We start from the raw sequence: 12,858 nt of genomic DNA, 5'->3' as shown, positions 1-12,858 counted from the left end.
TGTTGCTTTGTTTACTGGATTCTGTTTCCTCTTTCTTATTTTTGTTTTCTCTTTCCTTGCAACCGTTTTCTGTTTTTGTTTTCTTATTCGCAGTTTTATTTTGCCTTCCATGTGTTTTGGTTCCAGTTTCTATTTTCTGATTTTCGTTCTCTTACCTTTCTCGTCTTCTTTTTCATTTGTTGTTTTCAACTTCATTGTTTGTTTCCTGTTATATGGCTATTTCGCTTTTTTTCCAATTTCTGTTGTCCATATCTTATTTTTCGGTTTTTATTTTCTGTTCTTTTACTTTTAATTCTTGTTTTCCGTTTCGTGTTCTCTGCCTTTGTTTTCTGTTTCCTTTTTTTCCCGCTGGGTTAACCATTATTTATCGTTTTTATGTTTTTTTTTTGTTAATTATTTTGTGTTTTATATTCGCATGCATGTTTTCACGTTCACGTTAACGTTTTTTTGGTGTTTTCTATTTGTTTTGTATTTTTTATTTTGATTTGTTTTCTTTTTTGTTACATGTTTTCCTTTTTCTGCCCTCAATTTTGTTTCGCATTTTTTGCTGTTTGTTTACTGTTTAATGGATTCATCTTTTGTGTTTTATATTAATTTGTTATCATGTGTTCGGTTTTTTCTCATAAGTTTTCAGCTTTCTGATTTTTTTATGTTTTCCGTTTATCGCTCTTTCGCTCTGCTCCGTTTGATTCAAGTTTCTGTTTTTTGTTTTATTTTCTGATTTCTGTGTTTTATTTTGCCTCCTCTGTTGTTTGTCTCAAATTTTTATTTTCTCATTTTATTTTTCTTTAGATTTTTTTTATCTTCTTTTCTGTTTTTTTTTCTAATTTTTTCTCATTTTCTGTTTCCGCTGTTAAATTTCTATTACCTGTTCTATTTTTCTCTGCTCTTTGTTTGCTGTTTTCCACTTTCGTACTCTTTTGTTTAACATTTTTACCTCTAGTTCCCTTTTATATTCTCCTTTTTTTTTGTTTTCTATTTCTTCCACTGTCTTCGTTTTGTTCTCCGTTTTCTCATTTCATTTTTATTTTTTTCTGTTTTCTTGTTTTCCGTATCTCGTTTTTCAGTTTATATTTTCTATTTTCTTCTTTTATTTCTTGTTTTACGTTTCATGTTCACAGCCTTCATTTTCTGTTTCCTATTTTTACTTCCCGTTTTAATTCCTTGTTTTCCGTTTTTTTGTGTTTTGTTATTTATTTTATGTTTCATACTCGCATGCATGTTTTCATAATTTCATAATGTTTTATATATTTTGTGTAGTGTTTTATTTTTATTCGTTTTTTTGTGCTATATATTTTCTGTTTCCTGTCCTTAATTCAATTTCGCATTTTGTGTTATTTGTTTTCTGTTTTATGTGTATATCTTTTAAGTTTTATATTAATTTGTTTTCATATTTTCGGCTTTCTGATTTTAATTTTTATTCTAGCTTTTGTTCTTGTTTGTGTTATCCGTTTTCTGTATTCATGAGCTTTACTTTTTTATGTCATCGTGTTTTCTGTTTTCTGTGTTTCACTCCGCTCCGTTTTTTAATTTACATTCTGTTTCTGTTCTCGATTCAATGCTAAGAGCATTTTTTAGTAAGGGCATTTCACCCTACAACGCTTTTAAAGTTTTTATTTAAGGGTTGTTTTATTTAAAAACCCTCGAACATTTAGTTTTTCAGATACGGGTACATGAATAATAGACAATCTGCGCCTGGTTATGAGAAGTGATAAGAAAAACTTACAAAGAGAATTGAAAATAATGTGTAAATTCGACAGTATCTTTTCCCAGGATATTTTGCAATAATTTAATGCACCATTTTCGACTCTAATCGTACTCCTGACAATCGTCGAATTACATTTAAAAACCATTCTCATATAATCATTCATGTTGAAAATACCCGTTCTGAAAATCTTCCTCGCAATAGAACCCGAAATTTCCGCGTCATTCCAATGCCAATAACTGCTTGCCTAGCATTGCGGAAAGGGAAGTGAAACTTCCACCCCACCCATCGCAACATCGGTTGTCCGCCCTTCACTCCGCCCCAAAGCTCCTTGCATATCCGCCGTACCACGGCGCACACACTAACACTCGGGTTGGTATACTTCCCCCTTCGTCCTCCCGCACGCTGCAAGTGAATACATAGAACATTCCCCGTCGAAGCCGATAAAGGAAGAAAGCTTTTGTCTTCCTGCTGCTCTCGACTCCACGAACAACCTCCCACAGGATATTTCTGCTACCACCCGCCCGGTGCACATGCTAAATATGAATCTCTCGTAGGTACTTGTCCTCTCGTCTCACCGCGTTGCCCTTCCGCTCATGCACTCAAAGTCATAGTGATGCCGGTGCAATGAGTAGTGAGTGAGCGCTTCTTCTCCCATTCAAACTTTTTCTATCGTACACGCGGCGTGCGACGACACAACCGAACCGGCTTCAATGCGGCCTGCATCGCGTTTTCACTGCGAGAGCATAACAGGCAAGAGAGTGAGAGAGCGAAAAAGAAAGCACATTCGTGAGTTCGCTTACCAATCAACCAACAACCCGGCTGCTGCTGGCTATGTATACATTGACGTTACACCCGAGTGTCGAGCGTACGTTGCCGCCGCACACACAGCGAGGATACGCCGCGGATACGGTAGCAGCAGCAGCGAGTGTGCGAGTGATTCATCCGCACCGAGAGCGAGAGCGGCGTGACGTTACCCTATAACTATATACACATCCCGCATCGATCGTAGTATTTTCAGTTGCGTTTTCGCTTTTTACCGAGTCAGAACGTAGAGTGTACCCTATAGTATACAACGCCGCTATAGAACGAACCACAGGCACACAGTGGCAGTGGCAGTGGCAGTGACAGAGAGACCAAACTGAAGAACAACCGCATCATAGAAGAAGCATAGGTGCTGGAGGCGCGTGTTACGTGAGAGACGGACGCATGAAGCATAGAAGCTGCAGCAGCAGCAGCAACCGGCGCGCTAGTGAGAGTGTTATGTGAGCGTGTGTTTGCGCCGGGTTTTGACACGGCAAGCAGAAAGGAAAAAGGAAGTGGGTGAGAGCGAGAGGCAGCCGTTCTTGCTGCTTCCCCTTCGGAACCAACCGCCCGTGGTGGCCTCAAGCAGTGGAAACCCCGTGTGTGCGCTTCCCGATTCCGAAATCGACAGAACAGGGAACACCGCAGCAGTCAGTCAGTCGCAAGTCGACAGGCTCGGTCAAAGTTTCGCATTTGGCAGTGTGTTTTGAAACGCTGTGCAGGAAGGAAGTGTGTTTGCTACAGGCAAGACCGCGCGCGCGAGAGAACAAGGCAAAAAAGGAAGAAAGAAGGTTTATCCACTTTGTGGTCAACAGTGTGAAGAGCCTCCGATAATCGAAACGGAGGGTGAGAAGAGAACTCTACTGTGAAAGTGAAAATAGGCCTCGCGTTTACGTCGTCATCGTCGCTGAAGTGAAGGCCGCGCGTTGTTACCTTTTTTCTACGAAAAAAAAAATATTGAAGGAAAGGAAAAAGGCCTTTTTGGTAGCTTCCGAGCTGTGACAGCAGCCCGAGAGACGGTGTGAAGAGAGAAAGTAGCGCACAGTTTGGCTGCCGAAATTGTTGTTTATAAGAAGGAAGTTGATTATAGAGTGAGTTTTTTTTTTGTTTTTCTTTTTCTGGACCGAAATCCAGCAGGGAAAAAATCGCGAACAGAACATTGCAGAATTTGTGAGCTGCCAAGGCGAAAATTTAAAACTTAAAAATAGATCCGGTTTTTTACTTTCTCGTTCGTCACCCCGGGGCTGGGCCGGAAAATTATATACAGTTTCGGTGCAGAACACGGGAAAAAACAAATGCCAAAGTCCGACACCACAGTGATAACGATTTTTCACGTTTTTCGCTTACGATTTTTCTTTGGCGTGTTGTGTTGTTGGTCGTCGTTGCCGTGTTAGCTCTCAGGGATCTCCGTCGAATCAGCGATTTTTTCCACCGTTATCCACATCGCACGACGAATTTGTTGGCTGCCCCAAAGTGACTGCCAACACGAGAGAGAGGAGAACATTAGCAAGCGGATTTTTTGTCGTTCCTCCGTACTGCGAAAGTTGCAGCGAGAAAAGTAATGTTGTGAGAATCCGATGAAATAAACAAAACTAGGCCAAGTGTACTTGAACTACGAATGGGAAGTTTTTGATCCGTGTGCCGTGTTTTTTCGTAATTCCGGAACAGTGCGAAGCAGAGTGCAGTGTAGTGCAGCGCAGGATGGCGAGAAAGGAGTTTTGTACAGTGTGACTGACAATAAATAAGAGAAGAACCAGAGTAGAGTCATCACTAGAAACGATTCCACTTTTTATGACATCCGAGAATAGGACATGAACAAGTGAATTTCGGGTTGTTTAGTGACTTTTCGTTTCATTTTTCGAACATTATCAACTATAACTTTCCTCCTTCTTCCCGTGAGTGAGTGTTCCGCCCGTGAAACCGGGGGACCTCCAGAAAAGCTACGAAAATTGATACCTTAGCGTTACACCCATACCATCCGTTGCTCCTGATGGCACCTCGACGGGGAACCGTGGGTCCAGGCACGACTGGCCTGGACCTGTTCGGGGCTCTCGGTGATTCGGATCATGGTTTCGAGAGTTCCCAGTCGGCCGATGGGTCTGGCAGTGAGGGAGCTCACATGACCCGCTGTTGCGTTCCTACCGGGGACTGTCTGAAAAGCTCACCCGTGGACTACGGAGCAATCAATCTAGAAGATCTCCGCGATTGCGTTCGGGTGATTTGTAACAATGAAAACTGCTCGTTCGGTCAGTATATGCATCGGGAGTGCTTCGATCACTGGGAGGAAAGTGTGCTGAACTATCTAAAGTCGATAGGCCGGGCCCGGTCCTGGTCGGAAAAGCAGCGACAGCAGAATCTGTGGACCAAGAAAGGGTACGATTTGGTATTCAAAGCTTGCACCTGCCGATGCGGTCGCGGTCATCTCCGCAAGGATCTGGACTGGATCCCACCCGCATCGCTGTTCAGCTCGACTCGGTTGGACGAAGATTCCAGCAAAAAGAAGAAGAAAAAGAATCGCCAGAACCAGAAGCCCAGCCTAGCGATCTCAACTAGCCCCGGCAGCCACTCGAGCAGTTCATCCAACAGTCCCAATTCGCACGGTCCCAACCATCAGTCGCCCTCGCCGGCCGCACTGTTAAATCCGCTAAAATTGGTAGACCATTTCGCTACCTCATTGCTTCTGAATACGGCCGGCGTCGGGGGTCCACTGCAGCAACAACAACAACAACAGCACCAGCAGCACCCGCAGCAGACAATGGGACGCAACAGGACCAACAGTTTGTCCTCGTCCAGCAACGGCTCGAGCACACCGCCGGCCAGTTCGGTGGCGTCCACAACGTCCGGAGCCGGCAGCGACTGCCAGAGCATTTCACCGGTCCACAGTGGACTCGGTGCCGGTGGTCCGTCGGTGGCTGCCACGGCTGCGGCCCTCGCCAAGATGCCGCTGACGCCGAAAACGAAGGTGGAAATCTACTCCGAGCGAGTCAGGTGAGTGATTGTTTGATTTTTTACGGGATTTTTTAAGGGGAAAAGTTGTTAGTGCTTAGTGCCACTAAGGTGTTTTGGAAAAAAGAAATATTAATCGGTAAAAAAGTAGCATTCAGTTTCATGCCCCATGAGCAATTGGTAATTAATCACCGTTTTTATTATTTTTCATGTTATTTTGGCTTACTTTTGCGTTACAATCTTATCTATTTAGGGGCCCTGGAGTGTATCGCCGATATAATCAGAGACTTTACCATTGTGGACGCCAATAGTGACTTTCAAATCTTTTGATAATTACGAGCTGATGATTATAACGTTCAAATTCATGACCCGTAATTGATCACTTCAACAAACCGATTCCATTTAGTCGCAATGCAAGAAAGAACGAAGAATGTATCGAGTCAGTGAACTCTAAACTTATAAGAAACCTTAAAAAAGAGAAGAAGTCAAAGAAAAGTACCTCTCTGCGATAAAATCCTCAAACCTGTACGGGACAAACAATTCAGATAAAATTTAACACCGATTGCGTGGAAAAATTACGCTAGTTTCCTGAATACAGCGTTGAGGTTCGAGGGGTTGTAGCAAGTAACGCTTCTTTTTTATGTAACGTCTGCGATGTATATAGTAACTCAAGAAATATTTTAACGAATAATTTGAAATTTTTAGATGTTGAGCAAACTAGTTCTTCTCTGCATTAGAATCGTTCCGTTGGATTTTTTTTTTGAATATAAACGGAGATTTTAGAAGAGAGCTGATGATTATATCGTTTGCATCCATGACCCGTATGTTATGAACATAATTGATCACTTCAACAATTAGATTCCATCTGGTCGCAATGCAAAAGTGAACGAAGAATGTATCGAGTCAATGAACTTTAAACTGTTTATACTTACTGCAACATCGCCTTATAAAACAAGTTGTAGAAACATGCTATATTTACGTAACGCTGATCAGCCTGACCCCCCTCCGAAATTTTCAATTTCGAGCTAACATCACAGTTACGTAACTGTCTCTACTACCCCCTCCCCCCTACGTAACAATAAGTAACGCAGACTCAACCCCCCTTCATGCGTTACGTAATTTGTGTACGACGCCTTTATGGATGGAGTTCAATTTTATGTCCTGACTTAAATTTTTCCTAATTTTTCGTCCTGACTTAAATTTGCGCAAAAACGTGCATGATTTAGAGCTGAAAAGTTTGCTGAGTTTACAAAAAATAGTTTGTTTGTTTATTTGTTTATTTGTTTGTTTATTTCTAAGTGCATCATCTGACATAAAGTCTTAATGAAAAAGGATAATCATTAAAAGTAACTAGAATTAGTTAACCTACGTTTAAAAATATGACTAGGCACACCAAAATCAAAAAGATGCTCGACACTCGTGAATGTTCTCACACAAAAGGCAACAGGTTCATAATAACCATAGTTCGTGCGATGGAATTGGTTCAAAAGCATCGAAGAGGGCCTCAGCATACGTTGAGATGCACGGAAATTCATCAATGACAGCAACTTCGGGGAATCCAGTTCAGCGTTTAGAATCTTGGCAATGCATACAGCCTGTTGTACTTTGCGGCGGTGCTCTAGAGTGTCTAGTCCAAGCAGGCGGCAACGATCCGGGTAGGGTAGCAGATTCGTAGGATCACGCCAAGGTAGTTCTTTCAGGGCCAATCGGACGAAACGTCTCTGTATACGCTCGAGGCGCAGGTTCCATGAAAGCTGGTGCGGACTCCAAACCACACTTACGTTTTCTACTAGGGGTCGTACAAGTGAGCAGTATAAAGCTTTTAGACAATGGGGATCCTTGAAGTCACGTCCAATTTTTGCGATGAATCCTAATTGCCGACTTGCTTTCGAAATAATTGCAGTACGGTGACTATCGAAGGTCAGCTTTCTGTCAAGTATAACTCCAAGGTCGTTGACGTAATCTACTCTGCGCAGCACTTCTCCGTCGACAGCATAATCAAAAAGTATTGGCCGTTCAATGCGGTGAAAGGTTATCACTTCACATTTAGCAATACTTAGAATTAGCGAGTTTAGTTTACACCACGTCACAAAGGTATTTAAAAGTGATTGTAGATGATAACAATCCTCGATGGTGCGAATCGTCAAGTAAATTTTTAAATCATCGGCGTAAACTAATCTGCAACCAATCCCAATTTAAAGTGTAAATTTGTTAAAAGCTTTGCGTGTAACAAAAATTCGTGATTCGTAAAATTTTCTGCAAGGTTCAAGATTCAAGGTAAATCAACTAACAGCATTGATTGTAACAACTGACACTACCACAATAATTTGAAACAATGGTCGCAGAGGTTCAAGTCTAAAAAATATAACAGACACGATAACAGGCACTCAGGATACGTGAAAATTTTTTTTCTTTAAACCTGTAAAAATTGATATGTTTTAGAGTACAGTTTTTATTTTTTCATGAGAAGTACTGCACTGAAGAACCAATTTTCATGTGTTTTTGTTTGAAAAATTGTGCATCAATCGCCACAATTTCTTGATGCTAATCAATCAGGAAATAACATTTTCAGCTCAAAACGAAGCGATTATTATCTCGACAGTTTTAGATGTGAATGAAACTTCGATACCAAGATTTAAAATATTAATAATTCTCTAAAAAGTTTTGCACTGAAGAGCCAATTTCCCTTGGTATTTTTCTGCTGGAAATTTTGGACATTTTTTAAGTGTGAATAACAGCACAGTTAAATTTTGTTCTACAACTTTTATTCTTTTTTCTTCTATGTTTGCGTAACTCGACTTCGCAAGCCTCTTCGATGTTTTCAGTTTATTCGTTAACCTTTGAATGTGTGGCTCATATTTTGTAAGGAAATGTGAAAAGAATTTTGGTTAATTTTTTGTGTGGATATTGAAGCGTAAGAAGAAAACTGCATTTAGTTTTTAGTTTTTCATAAATCTTGAAACAAAGTTCATATCTTTTGTAACAATATGTGAGGCACTATTAGAAAAAGTGGACAGTTTTACAGAGAGATTATCTTTTCATGGTTAGAAAGTAGGTTTCAGTATTACAACTTTTATTCTCTCTCACGGAAAATTAATCCTAGCAGTTTTTTTTAAATATTTCATTCGTTTTTAAAAATGAAGACACAGTAAGCTATTTTTTGTTAAAACCCAGGATTATTACAAGACCGTCAATGTCCATTTTTATAAATTCAATGTTTTGTTTTTCTCAATTTCTGAGAGCTAAACAGAAGAGGAAAATAAGGAGCATAAAAAAGTAATCATTCAAGGACTATCAAAAAACATATTTTTTCAAGAGTTGTACTCTAAGATAGAGCAATACAAAATTGCTAAAAAAGTATTAGCTCCTACAATATACTACATGTGTTTGGAAAAATGTTTTCAGTTTCAACTGACAAACAATATAAAATTTACCAAAGCGACACTCTTCTGCACAAACGAAAAGAGTTTATCTTTGAATAAAAAATTTTCTCTTCAGAACTGTATGTCGACTTTTCCTATCAATTGGTTCTAGTGACAACGACTTTCGAAAAAGTCGATGTTTAAGAAGTTCAACCCTAAATTGAAAGTTATTGTTATTTATAGTATTTTCGTTGAAAATTTCGACTCTAAAAATTGTATGCAGGTTGCAAAAATTGATTTAATTTGGTTGATTTATGGAAATAAAAAATGAAATTTATAAGCTGAAAAACACTTTTTTGTACTCTTATCGATTCTGTTCGGTTCCCACATTTTTTCGTATTTTTTATTCATGTAGGGTTTTATATAAATATTTTGCATGGTTTAGTTCATCACCGAATACAGTTTTTTGACTTACGGAGCCTAATTCAGATTGAAAAAAAAAAAAATATTTTCTCTAATATAAAATCAGATAAATCCTTTTAAAACAAATCCAAAAAAATTCAAGTCAAGAACTAAAGTTTTTACTGCAAAGCGTGGCCACAAAAATTAGCTAAATGGAGATGTTGAGCTTCACTGGTATTTTTGAAAAATACTTAGTTTCCCATCATAAGCCACAGGAGAATATTTGAAGGATATTCCACGTTCCACGATAAATGTCAGATCATGACTAAATTTCTTTTGTATTTCTTTTGAAGGTCTTATCTGAAAATTAGAAGAAAAAAAATTTTTTTCAATGCTCAAAGGGCTGTGTGAGCCAAAAACCTTAACCCTATCCCCGCGGAGAGAAATCACTTTTTGCATCGAAAAATGCCATTCAAACTCTTATTACTCAGCAGCCGAATGCATAATCGGCACAAACTATATAGCATGTTGATCAATCTGTTCTCTAACTGCTTAGAATATTTTTATCGTTAAAAATTTCAAGTATAGTTGTTAAACTGTTAACAAAGTTGATATGTCACGTGATGCCATATGGTATCACCCGCGGGGAATGGGTTAATACGATGCTGCACCAAACCATGCAAAATGTTCAAAAATATCACGGCAAAAATAGAAAAAATAAGGAAAAATTTGGAAATCTAGCATAATTGCAAAAATACCGAAAACTGGTTTTTTACCTTAAAAACGGCATTTTTTTATAAATCACGTTTCCACGACCTGTAAATAGTTTTTAGAAATTCGAAATTTTCTTCAAAAAAGTACACTATAACACTGTATGAGTTGGGCACCTTGACTTCTTCAACATCAAATTTGTTTTGGGACACTCTACTTACCTGTCATTTTTTAATTGTTTCGTTTGTTTTTGAACGGAACATACAGAAGAAGTGCAATTATGACATCCTTAGATAATTTAAAAAAAAAACTTTATAAAATCATCATCAAAATCAGGTTCCAAAGGCATTTAATAGGCATTGAATTATTTTGCACAGCCGTTTTTTAGTTGGAAATGCTGGTTTTGATTATTGTCCTCCTGCTGAGACACATTTGTTATTCAGGTTTCAGTCTTGATCGAAAGTTGCGCTTTTTTCGCACATACTGATATGCATGTTTTTGCAATATTTTTCATGCTGTTTGGAACAGTTGGTTAAAATTGTTTGATTGTTTGATAGCCAAGAGATTTGTGTTAAATTGTTGATATCTTGATAGTAAAGCAGATGCGAAACTACTCCTAAGATCTATATTATTTCATTTCGGAATACTATTAATATTTGGAATCTCGATCAGCCAAATATATCACGATTATAGAATATTTTGATTATTTGTTACGAACAATTTTTTTTATCAACTTGTGTTCTAAGCTTGGTCTCGTTCAAAAATATCAAAAATCCTATCAGAATTGTTCAAATTATTACTGATTATAGCAAGTTTTGTTAGATTTTCGGCAGAAAAAGATCGAAATTAGTTAGAATGATTCTTACAAATTTTGTTATAAATACTTCAAGATTGTTACAGATTTTTTCTTCAATCATGTAATTTAAAGTTATTTTGAGGTTTAACAGGCTTTTCCCAAAATGCATAAGTATTTTTGGAGTTCGTTACAACATATCGAGATATGTTATAATCCTGATATATTTTGTTGATCGATAACTCAGGAAGTTTTCATTTAATGCGGCTGAATAACAGTGACGACAGAGAACGTATTGCCACGTATTATTTAGCTGTTGATTGCGCACATCTATACTTGGTCTATATTTACATGAGAAGCAAAATAAATACTTATTCATGTATTCATTTAAGCATATTTAGGCAACTTGGCCTAGCGCAAGAGCAGAACAACAAATAAACTCTGCTGGGAATGGCGTACACAACTGTACGGGTCAGCAGTAGGATGCCAGTCGTCAAAACTAGCACACTACGAATGTACTTTTATATCAATTATATTTCTTGGCTATGGCGACTGAGTGTTCGCAAGGTCAAAATAAATAATTAAAAAAAAATCATTCCATTAATAATTTAACTTGATTTCCAACCTTCCGTTTTCCCCACATCGTAAATTTCAACGTGAAGTCTAGTGTGACAGAAGAAAGCCCAGCTCGAATCAATTCGATTAATACGAAACTTCCTGAAGTCTGCTCCAGGCTGTATACCGAAACCAACACGGCCGGCTCCGTGAATGTCCTTCCGTCGGCCACCGCACGTATGTTCCACCAAGCTGTCCTTGAAAATTCCTCCATACCGGGGAGCAAATTACATTTCCTGTCAATCCGATAGTATGCGCGTAGCCTAGCGAAAGCCACACGCGAAATTAGATCCCGTAATTTGATTCGCCCATTTTCGCAAATTCTATCTCGTACATCCATCATGCCGTAAACGGGCCTACCAAATTTAACCGGAAGCCTTTCCGCGACGAACTTGCCGGTACAGATGCCACCGGTGACAACCTCGCCCTGATCGGCCAGGTGACAATTACTTCGATAGGGCAGACCAATTTGTGCTTCTCTCTGTCACAAATTCTTTGTCACGTCACGAATGCGAGAAGAAGGTAGGCAACCGAAGTCAGAGCGGGAGCGAAATTTCTCCGCTGTCGGTGGACTGCGGTAGGTGGGTGCCAGAGAAGGGAGGCTGGCATGCCGACGGAGTTTTGCTACCCTTGAACTTGAGATTTCGGGTATCGTTCAACCGCCCGAAGCGCGGTTGGTTGTGCCAGTTTTTCTCCTGGTGCCGGTCGGGCTAAGGACGTAAGAATCTGTGTAAATACACGGAACGATGGGTGAGATTAGATTTACTTCGCATCGTTCGCTGTGCTGGCCCGTGAAGATTTGATGGCCTCGTTTCGAGGTGAAGAACGGTGGGAAGATCCAAGTAAATGAGACTTTTCTTCACGAGTCATATGATTTCGATTTGTCGGATGAAGCGTTATTATAGTATAAATAGTTTATCCTCAAAGGTTGTCCCGGTTCCGGAAGTCAACAACTGGGTGGCAAAGTTCGCCCAGTTGGCTAACGACTTAATATGCCTTTGTGTGTCGAACAAAGCCCATCATCACATTCTTGGAGGCATTCTAACCGGCGTCGAGCTTTCTTTGTTCGAAGAGCCGTTTTGGAATTTTCGCCGTTCGCCGCAGTGCGCCACCTTAATGTGCTTCGAAGGGGAAAAGTTGGCCCATTTTTTCTCTGATTTACCGCACCGTTTGCACCATCATCAACCCTTCCCCAAAGGTTTCCGAAGGACTAACTGTTCCGACTTTTATCACCTCCAAGCGACGCATGAAAAATGAAAGCACTGGTTTTTATTCATGGACTTCAGTTTCAGAGATGAGCCTTTTGGTTCGATTCTGCGTTGGTGAAGGGGGTTGCGGGAGGATGTAGCCGAAAATGATAAAATTTTATCTTTCATCTCGAAACATGTCCATCCGTCCGTCCGACATCGGCAGCAGCAAAGCAACAGGCCAACACACAACCGGGAGGAATCGAGCTGCTCAAGGTCAGCTGGTTTTCCTTTGCTTCGGTTCGGGCGGTCGTTTCCCGGTCGGATTTGGTG

At 39.7% G+C, this 12,858-nt stretch overlaps 1 protein-coding gene across 1 annotated transcript; it reads left to right on the top strand.

The window, feature by feature from the left end:
• Positions 1–2,764: 2,764 nt before the first annotated feature.
• Positions 2,765–5,497, top strand: LOC129733788 (headcase protein-like; the record flags this gene model as incomplete). The annotated part of the gene is made up of 1 exon (XM_055695304.1): positions 2,765–5,497. A coding segment is annotated over exon 1 (998 nt), but the record flags the coding sequence as incomplete, so codon positions are not given.
• Between the last annotated feature and the right edge of the window lie 7,361 nt (positions 5,498–12,858).

The sequence above is a fragment of the Wyeomyia smithii genome, unplaced genomic scaffold (genome assembly GCF_029784165.1).
Source record: "Wyeomyia smithii strain HCP4-BCI-WySm-NY-G18 unplaced genomic scaffold, ASM2978416v1 HiC_scaffold_70, whole genome shotgun sequence".
Lineage (NCBI taxonomy): Eukaryota > Metazoa > Arthropoda > Insecta > Diptera > Culicidae > Wyeomyia > Wyeomyia smithii.
Note: the sequence above shows the minus strand (reverse complement) of the source record. Positions and strands in the feature narration are given on the sequence as shown.